General features: G+C 42.9%; 1 protein-coding gene across 1 annotated transcript in view; it reads right to left on the bottom strand.

Annotated features, from left to right (window-relative positions):
- The window catches only part of LOC139742441 (BDNF/NT-3 growth factors receptor-like), a 224,331-nt gene that overhangs the window by 18,319 nt on the left and 192,633 nt on the right, over positions 1–13,379 (bottom strand). The window contains exon 7 of the mRNA XM_071652979.1: positions 240–602. Within this exon, the coding sequence (XP_071509080.1) occupies positions 240–602 (363 nt within the window). The remainder of the gene's footprint in view (positions 1–239; positions 603–13,379) is intronic.

The following is a 13,379-nucleotide window of genomic DNA, read 5'->3' as shown; positions in this document are numbered from 1 at the left end:
TAATGAAGAAATTGAAGTCCACTAAGCATGAACCTAAAATATCTTAAAGTTACAGACAAAAACCTAGTACAGTACCTAGCTCTATCAAACTGTAGATGCAGAAGAACCTCATTTGGTAGATTTCTCTTGAACAATTTCATATAACTTACTCGTTAATTCTCTTAGCTGTTTTAATATAAGAACTTCGACCGAAAATTGAATCGAATGGAGTTATGGAGTCACTCATATCTCTGGACTACAAATCAGAACAGTACAATTAAGAGACTGACCCCCACCGTTGAAAAAGATGGCACTGAGGTTCTTGCGCGCAGTTCCCATCTCGTTGGACACTACTAGTGTATAGTTGCCGTTGTCGTAATGTGACGGCAGGAGGAAAGTGAGGCAACCGAAAATCTCCCAGTCTTCAATGATTGATACTTCGTACTTTCGCATGGACGTGTATGAGTTGAGTGTAACGTTAGAGATGCGACTGTCGTAGTGCAGCTCCTTGGTGCCATTGTGGAGGATGGTGACATTGGGTAAGGGCAGGGCCGTGACGTTTAGCTCGATGCAGTAGTGGAAACGTTTCACAGGACCAGTGAACACATTGATGATTGGTGCCACTGTTTGAGGATAACAACAACAATAACAAAACATAGGATTGTAATTGAGAGGAAAAAAAATAAGTTGAACAATGAGGAAAGAAGGAGGTTATGGTGGAAGAAAAGGAGACGAGAGGGCGTGAAGGAGGCGAAGAAAGAAGAGACCCGAGGATAAAATGGAAGAGGAAGAAGCACTGTACCCGCAATGTATTAAGAATGGGGATAGAAGAAATGACAAATAAAGAACTGATGCGGCGAGTACAAGCTTACGAAATTAAAACAAAGTCCACGCTGACCTGACAAATATAAAGTCAATTTAGTTTGCAAGTGTCTCATCACGTTTGTGATAATGAAGGAGCTGATATCCATGTTGTGTAAGAATGTAAAGATTTAACTCAACTTTCAGTTTTGTTTTTCAGTGAGCCTGATGTTTATGCGACTACCACCCACTTGGTGTGATAAACTATCATCCTAGTACCAATTCTGTCTTTTAACACAAAGAATGGACATCATCCTGTGATTCTCATTATGTCAGGACACGTCATATAGTTTTATACACATTTCAGTTGAGGATAATTTTATGCCAGTGAGTCATACATTGATTTTTGAAGACCCGGTAGCGTATAGGATTTCATGGGGAACCGATTCATTCTCTGCCCACCGGAGTACATTACAAAACCACAAATAGCGCCGGTCAGTAAATATAATTGTGCATCGAAGCGTACGCTTTTCGAGTTTTCGGTAGAGGTCGACTCCAATCGAGATTCTTCGGCTGTGTGTGTTCTTACATAGATATCTATGATAAAGCTGTACACAATTCCTCACGGGGATTCTCGAATACATTCGAGCCAGCCCAGTCCTCCCGCTCCATGTATCCCTAAGCTACCGGGTCTTTAAGGACCACTGCACCTTTCTCAGCCAAGCAGATAGACCACCTAGAAGTACCAAACCCATGACAAGCTGGTCAATCGTGTATGTACATCCCTCCACTTGACGAGTCTTTTTACCTCCGCCAACGGTTATGTTTTCTTCGGTATTTGTTTGTCCGTGTGCAAATAAACTCAAAGAGGTTGTGAACGGATTTGCATAAAATGTACAAGAAAGGTTGAGAATGACACAAGTAACAGATGATTAAATTTTGGTAATGATCCGGCAATGCAATTTTGTGGATATATGAAGGATTTTTGATATTTTGGCAGGTAGGGTCAATGAACTTGGGAGTTCAAGCTACGCATTTTTGTGGTTTTTATAATTATGCGCACTTTATAAGTGCGTGCTCTAGTTTTTGCTAGGGGCGATGCGCGCCGCGCAGCTAGAAATTGACGACGTAACAAAAGGCTTCTACATGTATATTGGGAATTCGGGCGACTTTCAGCACGCATACGGAAGGGTGGAAATCACTCATCTCTATGGAAGAACAAGATCGGTGGTGGAAATGAGTAGCTCGGTGGAGGTATGCGCTCTCAGAGTGCTTCTCTAGTTTTTAAATAAGTTTGTTTCTTTGTATATATTTTCTATGTTTTCATAATCTTTTATTTTTTTTTCGGGAGGTAATCTTGGTGAGGAGGATATGTGTATAGGGATCGTCTAAAGAGGGGATGGTGGGCATATTTCCATTCATTCATCAAGTCATATTAACTTTTCCTTTGTTTTACAGCCTAATGTATGTGTGTGTGTGTGTGTGTGCGTGTGTATGTTTTTTCGGGTGGAATAAGGAAAATAAATGGGATGAATACCCTTGCCATTTTTTCACTTGTTTTGTTTTCCTGTCAGGACTTCTGACAAACGCAATCATGAATTGTTCATTAAGTCTCGATCGCTCGCCTCGGCGTTGCGTAGCGTACATGCATGACTTTGTCATTGTGCATGCCAAAGCCAGTAGTCTGGTGCCAAAGGTAGAACCTTGTTTTACCGTCCACCCAATGTTTTTTGATGGTTTTACCCTATTTCGGGGGTGCTGAATTCGAATCTGCATGATGCAACTCTTGCATCCTTGTAGTCCATGAGCCAAGGCCTGAAAATTGCATTTTCGTAGCACCCCCAGGGGGCCCAAGATATCTTGGTACCGTTGGATAGGTACAAGTCTCTACTTTTCGGAAATTATGATCTTAAGTTCCAACTCTTGATCGTTACCATGGCAACGCAGTTGATATATCACAACCTCTTAAAACATGTGCCGATTCCATGTCATTTCTAGAGAATGAGACAATATATTAAAGGTAAAAATTTTCTGTAAGTAATCGAATTAGTAGGATAGTCTTGTTTTGGAATAAAGGCTTAAGTAACGTACTAAAGACTTTTGCAATAAATATGAACATGGCTCATTCTTTGAGGATATGAAGGTCACTTCAAGGTCAAATTATTGAATATCACAAAATTGATACAAATTCAGGATTAATTTTTGTGATAAAGTTTTTGTCAAATCCTTCAAGGAACTGTACATGCTACTATGAGTTTGCTACACAAACTAGGAAGCAAGCTGACTCTAACTCTACCACATGACCTCAGTCTGCTAAGTTGTTACCATGGAAACGGAAGTTGAGTCTCTTGTGTAAAGAAGAGCTTTTGGCTCTGATACAGGCCCACGCAATAGAAATTTGTTTTTAAAATGTGTAACAATGTAAAATAATGATCATTCAACTAATTATTTCTCATTATTTATCGTAATTAAGCATTTCAAGTATTTTCAATAGAGGGTATCTGGTTAGTTTACCCTCTAAATCCTTCTCAAGGTCATTCTCAGGGTCATTCTCAAGGTCAAAGCGCTTAATTTATATAATAAATGTCAGTTCCTTTGCGAGAATCCCTAATGATCAAATCATTAAAGTTCACAATCTACAGAGTGTGTTGGGTTTTTTTTCTAAATAAATGAAAAGTTTGCTCCCTTTTTGTTACCATGGCAACAACAGTATTTAGTGCAAATGATTCATGATAGCTTTCTGGCCCTATAGTAGGCTACGTATGACAGTAAAGTGCTTTATGTGCAAAAATGATCTATAACCAAAACTGAATAAAACAGTATCACACATTTCATATTGACTTTCAATGAAGGATAACCATGTACACTAGGTCATTATCAAGGTCATTCTCAAGGTCATGGCGTTTATAACATTTTATCTTGTAATTTTGTATGTGGAAACTTAAAGTTTTCCACTACCTCCTCTAAGGCTGTACAAATACATGGGTGTATAATAACATCATTTTAATTCATCATAGATCTGCAACATTTGCCCTTTCACCTAACTGACAACAACACATAGAACAGAATAGAATAATATGGAATAGCATACTTTTATTAACAAATGTTCCTTGGATTCTTCTTCTTGGATAGTTTACATACATGTCTAATTCAATATGGATAATCTACTCAATCCATTCAATGTATTCAATGAGGATGAAATGCAGGATGTTTCTTTACCGTAAGGTGAAAGTCTGTTTCTAAATTATCTCAGTACCTGAAAATGAAGATGGAGGGGCACAAAATAATAGAGATCTTACAAATATATAATGTATTATCATTCTTGATTTTAATATACATGAACTTGAGAGGATAAATATACTTTGTTTGTTTCCTTGCCCTGATGATGGATATGGTTTGTTCTGCAAAATTATAAAAAGTACTTACAACTATGACTCCAATTAAAGACATAACATACCTTTTGAATGAATTTTTTTGAAAATAGATGAGAACACTAGATGAGTATTGCTCTTTGCTATCAATGTCCGATTGTTCAAATCAAGCAATAATCACACTAAGTCCAATGGAGGCTGCAAAAGGAAAAAGATATATCAAGTAATAAAAATAATTATCTATGCCGCCCAAGTCTTATGGAGCAATAAAACGTGGATACAGAAAGACTGAATAACAAGGAACTTGGCAGCAAGTAAAAGAGTCAACTTTAGTCCAACGCGCAAAAAGTTAACTTACAAATAACATCCCTCTAACGAGATGAAAGAACAATGACAAGTCTGATCAGTAACGGAGATGAGCCGGTGGAGCCTTCTGTCGTGTAGAGCGCTGGAGCATGGGAGGGGAGGGGTCAGCGTCTGGTGCTGCAGGGAGAGGCTCCTCTTTACGTCCCGGGGCATTGAATGGAAGGAGAACACGGACGGAGCGGGGCAGACGGCAGGGTGGTTCCAGGCCCACAGGCGACTGCGAGGTAGGGGCGTGGTCCGGTGAGCCAGAGGAGACGGGCTGATCACTTGGGCTGTCCCGCACTGGGGAATTGTGGGACGGCTCGGCAGTGCCAGTTGGAGCGGGGGGGAGTGTGCTCTCTGTGGTGGGGAAGGGTGGCTTATCATGGCCCGTCGTGGTGGGGTGAATGGCACGAGGTGGAGGCGAGACCGTGGAGGGCCCTGGGTATGTGGTGAGGGTCGCCCGAGGGATAACCGGCTGGTACTTGCGGAGGAACTTCCTGTTACGGAGTGTGACACGTCCTGAGCCGTCCACCCTGATGACATACTGGTCGAACTGGCGCACTTCAACCACTATTCCAGTCTAATTGTCCCACTTTGTCAGTTGGGGGCCTGTTTGGTTCTGGATGCGGACGCAGTCACCAACGGAAAGTGGGGGGAGTACCCGTGTGTGGGCGGAGAGATGTTCGGCAGCGCGCATGTGCCTATTCCGCAAGGCCTCCTCCCGCCATGAAAGAGTGTCCTGCCATGTCGAGTGGGGACGATACTTGCCCGGGTGGATGGGGATGAAATCCCGGATAGGCCGACCGAAGACACACTGAGCAGGGGATAGGCAAGTGTCACGGTCGGGAGTGTTCCGATACTGCAGGATGGCACGCTGGAATTCATCAGTGTCGAGGGAGCCATCAGCAGTGGTGTTCCCGGCAATGAGACGCTTGACCGTCTTGACCCCGACCTCTGCATGGCAATTACTGTGTGGAAACGCGACAGAGGAGATGCGATGGTGGACCCCCCAAGCCCGGAGAAATGTCCTGGTCTTGTTGGACGTGAACTCAGGCCCATCGTCAGAGGTGAGCTCGTCGCTAATGCCGTAGGTGATGAATATGCTTCTAAGGGCAGCAATCAGCCCGGCGGCCCCGTTGGCAGCCTCCTCCACGATCGGCCAATTGCTGTATCTGTCCACCACCACAACGAGGAAGGACCGACCATGATAGTGGAAGTAGTCGGCCACGAGGCACTGAAATGGATATGCTGGGCTGACGGGTGGGGGCAGGGGCGCACGGCTGAGAGGGAGCCATGCGGTTGCATGTTGAACATCATGCCTGCAGGTCCGTTATGTCAGATGACATCCCAGGCCAGAAGAAGGAGGATTCAGCCCTGGAACACATTTGAGAGACCCCTTGGTTGGCCGAGTGGAGGGCTCGAAGGACCTTCTCTCGCAGAGTGGAGGGAATCACGATATGGTCGTTGTAGAGCACCATCCCATCAAAACTGGATAGACCATCGCGAAATTGGTGATACCGGCGAAGATCAACAGGTAAGTCATCGCGCGCGGCAGTCTGGGAAGCCATTCTCCACCAAGTCGAGTAAGAAGGGTAAGGGGGGGGGGGTCGCTGGAGGTGGCTAAGAGGATGTCATCCCAAGTGACCGACTCAACGATGGCATTGTCATCGGGGGTACCCTGGGCGCAAACCTGTGGAGTGTCCGCCATGCCCTCCACACAACACCGAGTGGCAGCTAGGATGGCACGTGGATGTTCGACGTGGCCAGACTCACTAGTGGGTCCCTGGAGGTTGGCGATGTCATCCAGGAGGTGTAGCAGCTGGGACTCACTAACTGGATGGCATGAGAGAGCATCAGCCGCAGTGTGACGAAGGCCCGGGATGTGCACCACAAGGAACCAATATCGCAGGGTCCTCTCCTTGAGGTTGCGAAGACGGGGGTTGGGGCTGGTGTCAAGAGAGTGATCACCACATATCTTCAACAGAGGCTTGTGATCCACAGCGACATTCAAGTCAGAGCACCCAAGGACAAAATAACGCGCCTTATCGAGGGCGTCCACAACAGCGAGGGCTTCCCCTTCAATCGGGGCATAGCGAGATTCCGACCCAGTTGTGAACCGGCTGCCGACGAGGGTGACCCGCCAACCAGACTTGCAGCAGAAGGGCTTGGTGCTCCGGCACGGGCAGTGCTTCTGTAGCAGCCAAACATCGATCCCATCCTTCGACCAATCCATGGCCAGGCAGGTGGGTCTTCCCTTGTCGAAGTATAGTGACACCTTCCTGGATCTCCCTGATGATCAGGGACTTCACTTCATCAAAGAGCTCTTGCAGGGTGTCTGTCCATTGAAAATGGCTGCCTGGCTTGAGGAGTCTTCTGAAGGGAAGCATCTGGTCTGCAGAGGCAAAGGCGTAGGACACCTGGTTCACCAGGCTGAACCAGCTGCGGACATCGGTGACGTTCTCAGGTGCGGGGAATTCGCGGATGGCCTGGAGGAAGCGCAGGCAGGGCGGACAGTCGCTGGGGTTATCTCGAATCTGGCAAACTCGATGGTCTGCTGTGCAAAGACGAACTTGGATGGGCTCTAGGTGATGCCGTTGCGGCCACATACGTCAAGCCGCATGGAAGTAGGCATCCTGAATACTATCCAACCACATGAGTGTGTCATCCACACACTTCGTCTTCGCTGGGAAGTCTGCCACGATGTCATCAAACCGGCGGCTATAGCAGTCCCCCGAGGCGATGTACCCCTGTGGGGCCACGAGGCACCAATAGCGACCCCACGGGGTAATAAAGGTGGTGAGATGGCGGTCCCGCACATCAAGGGGAATGCTGTGATATCCATTCCATGCATCAGACAGAGTTTTGTACATGTTAGATGGAACCACACGGGCCTGGTGGAACGGGGATTGCGTATGGTGGGTCTCGCGGGTAGCATGGCGATAGAGTGCCTGGAAGTCAACCGTACGCCTGGGCTTACCTGATTTCTTCACACAGATGACCATGCGGTGGCACCGTGTGATGGGGGTGCCTACTGGGACAGGTTCGAGAACACCGAGTCGAACGTCCTGATCAAGGCCCTTCTTCACATCATCCTACCAACGGATGGGGATGGGTATGGGGGCATGGAGAGCCTCTGGTGTGGCGCCCATTTCCACGAGTATGCGCATAGGGGGACCAGACATCATCGGTAGGGGCTGGTGATCACACACATTGAAAGTGCTGGACCGGTAGTACGCAATTACTAAGTAGCCAGTCTCCAAGTCTTGCACAGTTCTCCTCGGTTGACCGGAAGGGGAGGGAAGTGGGAAGTGGGAAGGGGCCTCATGTTGTGGGCATGGGAAATCAGGTATGGGGGTACTGTCCGGTTGCGACGTGATAGGGGATGAATCCTCTTCATCAATGCGGCCACGCACACCCCCTACATCTCCGTTGGGCTGGCATCGATTGACGGGCAATAGCTGATAGTGCTCAGACTTGGTACGCTCTCCTGAATAAGCCTGTTAAAAGCAGTCCAGCTGGGGACATTCTGATGTTTGTCATCACACTCTTGGAACATCACTTCCTCAGGCGCCAACCTAGTCAAGAACCAAGCAAAGTCATTTTTCCTTGCTACAGCATTTTTAGAAGACGATGCTGTCAGAAGATCTTGATCAACTACAAGTTTCTCTAGCTGGTCCTTTCCTTGGAACTGATTGGTACGGCATCACTGCATTTGGCTGGGGCTTAATGGAACGCCTGCGATTGTTGATGGCGCCGTCAGATTTTGTGTTTTGAGCATTGGTGGAAGACTGTGACAGCCCTATTTCTTGACGTCTAGTTTGTAGTACTCTGCCACTAGTGCAGTGTGTAGTTCCACGTCCAGAGAGCATCTCTTCTTGAAGGTCACTGTTATCCCAACAAAATGTCTCAAATACACCATTTTGTCAGTTGCTTGGCAAATTGGAGTAAGTCTTTGAGACATTTTCTTCAAGCGAAGTTTCCATCTCTTCTACCTGTGTGTGAAACAAACCATGACCCATTCTGTTCAAGACAGTTATCATTTCTGAAGATCCACCTAGGGTTCTGACAAGAAAAGGAAGTGCCACATGCTTTGGAGTTTTTACTCGCCCCGACTCACACCATGTATGAGATCTTGACTGATAGAGAGGACTTGACGATGGATGGTAGCTGGTACAGATACCCACTGATCTACTTGAAACTTGCATTTTCCGTGAATAATGCAGGCCAGCAGGCCTAATGGGTTGGGAGACCGCTGGATTCACCTGAAGTAGAGCCTGTTGTACGATAACTGCCACATGTTGCAAGCTTTTTTCCTCACTTTCATCATATGAGATGATGTCGCTGCTCCATGCTTCTTCCACAGAAGTAGATGAAGACTACACATCTGCCTCAGAAATTTGGCCCTTTGGTACCTCTTCAAGGAATACCATCTCAGACTCTGAACGATTGTTCGGATGCCAAAAAGACAACTGATTTCCATAGTGGCTCACTATTCTTCTTTTAAGTTTTTCTGATCGATAGTCAGATTCAGTGCCAGCATCAAAGAGGAGCTCTTTGAACTTCCTAAGAAGATCAGCCATCTGCATTACCTTCATATCCTTAATTATTTCAGTATTGATGTATTCCTTTAAGGCATCAAATGCAGCATCATATGAGCTTGTAATGTGAGCATCGTTCTTCTGAGCCAAGCATTCCAAGGATTTGCGCTTCGTGAAGCGTTTGTGATAACTCTTATGGTATCTGATGTGCGTGACTGTGAGATCTCTGATGGCTAGTAGGAGTTCTTCATCTTCTCTGACTTCTGCAGCTCTTTGGATGTTTTCGGCAACCTCCTGAGATTGGCAAGTTATAAGAGTCTCTGCCACCCTACTACCTGAGTGTGACTTGACATAGGTCATTGCTTGGCAAAAGATACATTTCTTGAGATCTCTCGGAGCAATGCTAGCTCTAGTTGTTTGCTTTTCAGGTAGTGGTCCATTGTGAATAGATGGAGAAGTACTCTCACTCACAACTGACCGCTTGACCGGCTCGTGGGATACATCAAGTGAAAAGGCATCCATATCTGAAAAAAAGAGTTCATACACAAACAAGTTAATAATATAAATTAAGCGTCTACTGGTGATATAAAACGTGACATAAAGTGTAAATTAAAAAAAAAATGCTTTAAATGAAATATTCCCTGAGATTTTATGAAAGTGATTTAAAGGAAGAGCTTGTGGAAATAAAGGTTTTTGATGGAAATGAAAATCCTGTATTTGTTTGACAGTTATTTTTTTGGTGTTTTTTTAAAATATTTTTTGGCTAAAACAAATTTTTAAAAATGTAAATCATTGTTATGGTCTACATTTTCACTACTTTGTGGCACGTTTTATGAAATAGCGCCCGCACGTGGCAACCTTCAGATAATGAATATCTGGAGATCACCATATCACCATTGAAATTTCTTATGGAACCAAATTTAGATCATGGCTTGTTTTACATCTGCGCCAAATTTTAGAGCAATCGCTTGAGAAAGAAAGAAAATACACGGAGGTGGCACAATGGGCCCTTTGCCAACCTTGTGCCATGGAATCTAGAAGTAGCTTGGACTAAGTAGTGATCACTATGTCCATTGCGCCCTTGATCTAGATCTGGTCTTCCTTTTGGTTTAAATCATACTGACTTTGTTCTTAAATATGAGAATGTTTTGCTTTATATCAAATTTTATCATCTTAATTCTGGTATTTTCCCACTTTGTTCAGCGTTTATTTTGACCAACATTGACTGGGTTTTTCTTTTGTTTTGTTTAATTTGATCATGGCATTTCCATAATCTTGGTCCTGATATTTTATCTTAGACTCAGTCTAGGTCACTAAGTCTTATTCCTGATATTAATCTAATATGTGCCTGAGCCTTATGATGTTCTTAATCATATTCTAAATCTTAAAGGGTGTGTACAGCATTTTCTGGTCGAGGTGAGGATTTAGCTTTTAACGTTTTGCGAGATATTCAGAAACCACTCTATGAGATGTCAAAAAGCATGCAATTCTAAGGGGTATCAAAAGTTTATTTGATGAAAATCGGTTTTGAAATGGCTGAGATATCCAAAAACAAGGTGAAACAAAGAGATCCTAAGAGATCCTGTCGCCTTTTCTCATTATCACTATTTTGAATATCTCAGCAATTTGAAAACCAATTTTCATCAAATAAACATTGAATCCTTCTTAAAATTACATGCTCTTTCATATTTCATAAGAGATTTCTCATTATCTCACTTAACAATGTTCAAAACATGAATCCCCACCTCAACCAGTACTGTACAGTCCCTATGATATTAGGATAGGGTAAAAGGCTTTGTTCACTAGCAAAGACCAATAATCGTAGTATTGATAACATATTTATTCATCAGCTCATAACGTGATCGTGATCTTGGTCCTGATTTAACATTTTGGTCTAAATCTTAAAAAAAAAAACAGTTTTGAACCTAATTCTTGCATTGGTCCATATTCTTGACCTAATCTTGATGATATACAGATATAATGATTTTACTCTGACTATCGCTATCTATTTGTCACAATGCCAATGCTCCTAATCTGAACAAGTGATTTCCTTTTTGATAGCTTGGACAAACAGAGATTTAACAAAGACTACGCTTTAGCCTTTAATGAAAGTTCATATAACTTACATGAAAATCAATATATGGGACTAATCTTTCAAGACCTTGGTTTTTAGTTCTAAATATTGAGATCAAAGATTAACACAAACTTTGTAAACACTTACCTATTGTAATCGATGCTCTCTGTTCGGGGTGTATCAGCTGGTTAGCTTTCTCCCTTATGACAAACACAACTTACACCTGGATCATGCCATCAAAGAAATATTTCCACCATTTCCGCCATCTTTGTTCTTTCCTTCAGATGTAGAAGTATTATTTCATATTTGGACAAAAGAGGGCGCTTTTCTAATGATCTGAAAACTTATTTTTTGATGTCATGGTGCTCCTTCAGCATTGCTTAGTATATCTTATATCTTTTATTTTCTTTGCAGTGTTATTACATAACCATGATATAAAGCTGCAAGATGTCACTGTACCATATGACCTTGAGCATGACCTTGAGAATGACCTTGAGAATGACCTAGAAATGACACTGAACACTGACCTGACAAGATTATTTAATTGTTCATAGGTCAATCAATTTGGTCCTTTATTGGGACAGTCAATAATTTTTAATGAAGTTTTGGTTTTAAGACTGTACACTTCATAGACATTATTGCCCTTACTGGAGCTTTGTGTAGGCAGAATCACGTTTTTATGCTCTTTACATGATTTCAGTTGCCATGGTAACAAACTGGTAGTCTGCCTCAATATGGGAAAATTGAAGTAATTAGACACTATTCTTTATGAATATGCTCCGTTATAACGAATTTTGTCCATTTTTATTGAATAATGCCAACATAAAATAACATTTACTAAAATTTTGACAATGCATTGATATGACTTACAATGAAAAGAGTCACATGACATTCAAATGGCATTAGTACCCATAATGCAACACTCATGTTCATTCAAACCAATTATTTTTCAAGAAATTCATCAAACCTACATTCTTACAAAATACTACTTATATGCTAAGAATATGTTCATAAAAAATAAACTTTGAACTATTTAACCCAATTTCTTGATTTGACACTGAAATGGCACACACTACCAAAGGTTGTGATAGATCAACTGCGTTGCCATGGTAACGATCAAGAGTTCAAGGTAAAAAATGTCATTTCCATGAACTATAGACTTGTACCTATCTTTTGGAAACAAGAAATCTTGGGCCCTCCGGGGGTGCAACCAAATCGAAAAATAAGGGCTTTTTCAGACTTGGCTCATGGACTATTGAGGGTTTTGAGATATTCAAGATGGCCGCCAAAATGGCCGCCCAAACCGAAAATTCCCGTATATTTCCTTCTAAATGGTGAGAAATTGAAAACAATTGATGGTTTTTTACACTATTTCGAGGGTGCTGAATCCGAATCTTGATGATGCAACTCTTGCATCCTACAGGATTTTGAGATATTCAAGATGGCCGCCAAGATGGCCGCCCAAACCGGAAATTCCCATGTATTTCCTTCTAAATGGTGAGAAATTGGAAAAAAAATTGATGTTTGTAAGCTATTTCGAGGGTGCTGAATCCGAATCTGGCTGATGTGACTCTTGCATCCTTGAAGATTTTGAGATATTCAAGGTGGCCGCCAAAATGACCGCCCAAATAGGAAATTCCTATGTATTCCCTTCTTAATGGTTAGTAATTAAAAACAATTGATAGTTCGAAGCTATTTCGACGATGCTGAATCCGAATCAGGATGATGCAACTCTTGCATCGTTAAGGGTTCTGAGATATTCAAAATGGCCGCCAAAATGGCCGCCAAAACCGGAAATTCCCCTGTATTTCCTTCTAAATGGTTAGAAATTGAAAAACTATTGATGGTTTTACCCTAGTTCGAGGGTGCTGGATCAGAATCTTGATAAAACTCTTGTCTCCTTAAGGGTTCTGGGATAATAAAGATGGCACCAAAATGACCACAAAAAATGGAAACTCACATGTAGACCCCCTTTACTTGTAAATAGTGTAAAATTGAAAACAAATTTATGGTTTTTACCCTATTTTGAGTTTGCTGAATTTGAAGATGCAGGATACAGTTATTGCATCCTTAATGGTTTGAGATGATAAAGATGGCCGCCAAAATGGCCCCGAATGACCGTGTAGGCCCCCTAATTTGTTCTAAATGGTGTAAAATTGAAAACAATTCGTGGTTTTACCCTATTTTGAGGGTGCTGAATCCGAACCTGGCTGATGCAACTCTTGTGTTTTGGGGGGTTCTGAAAATTCGAAGATGACCGCCAAAATA

This window comes from Diadema antillarum, unplaced genomic scaffold (assembly GCF_040938485.1).
Source record: "Diadema antillarum isolate AM-2024a unplaced genomic scaffold, OU_Dant_1.0 seq00000999_RagTag, whole genome shotgun sequence".
Lineage (NCBI taxonomy): Eukaryota > Metazoa > Echinodermata > Echinoidea > Diadematoida > Diadematidae > Diadema > Diadema antillarum.
The sequence above is the reverse complement of the archived record's forward strand: the minus strand, read 5'-3'. Positions and strand labels throughout refer to the sequence as shown.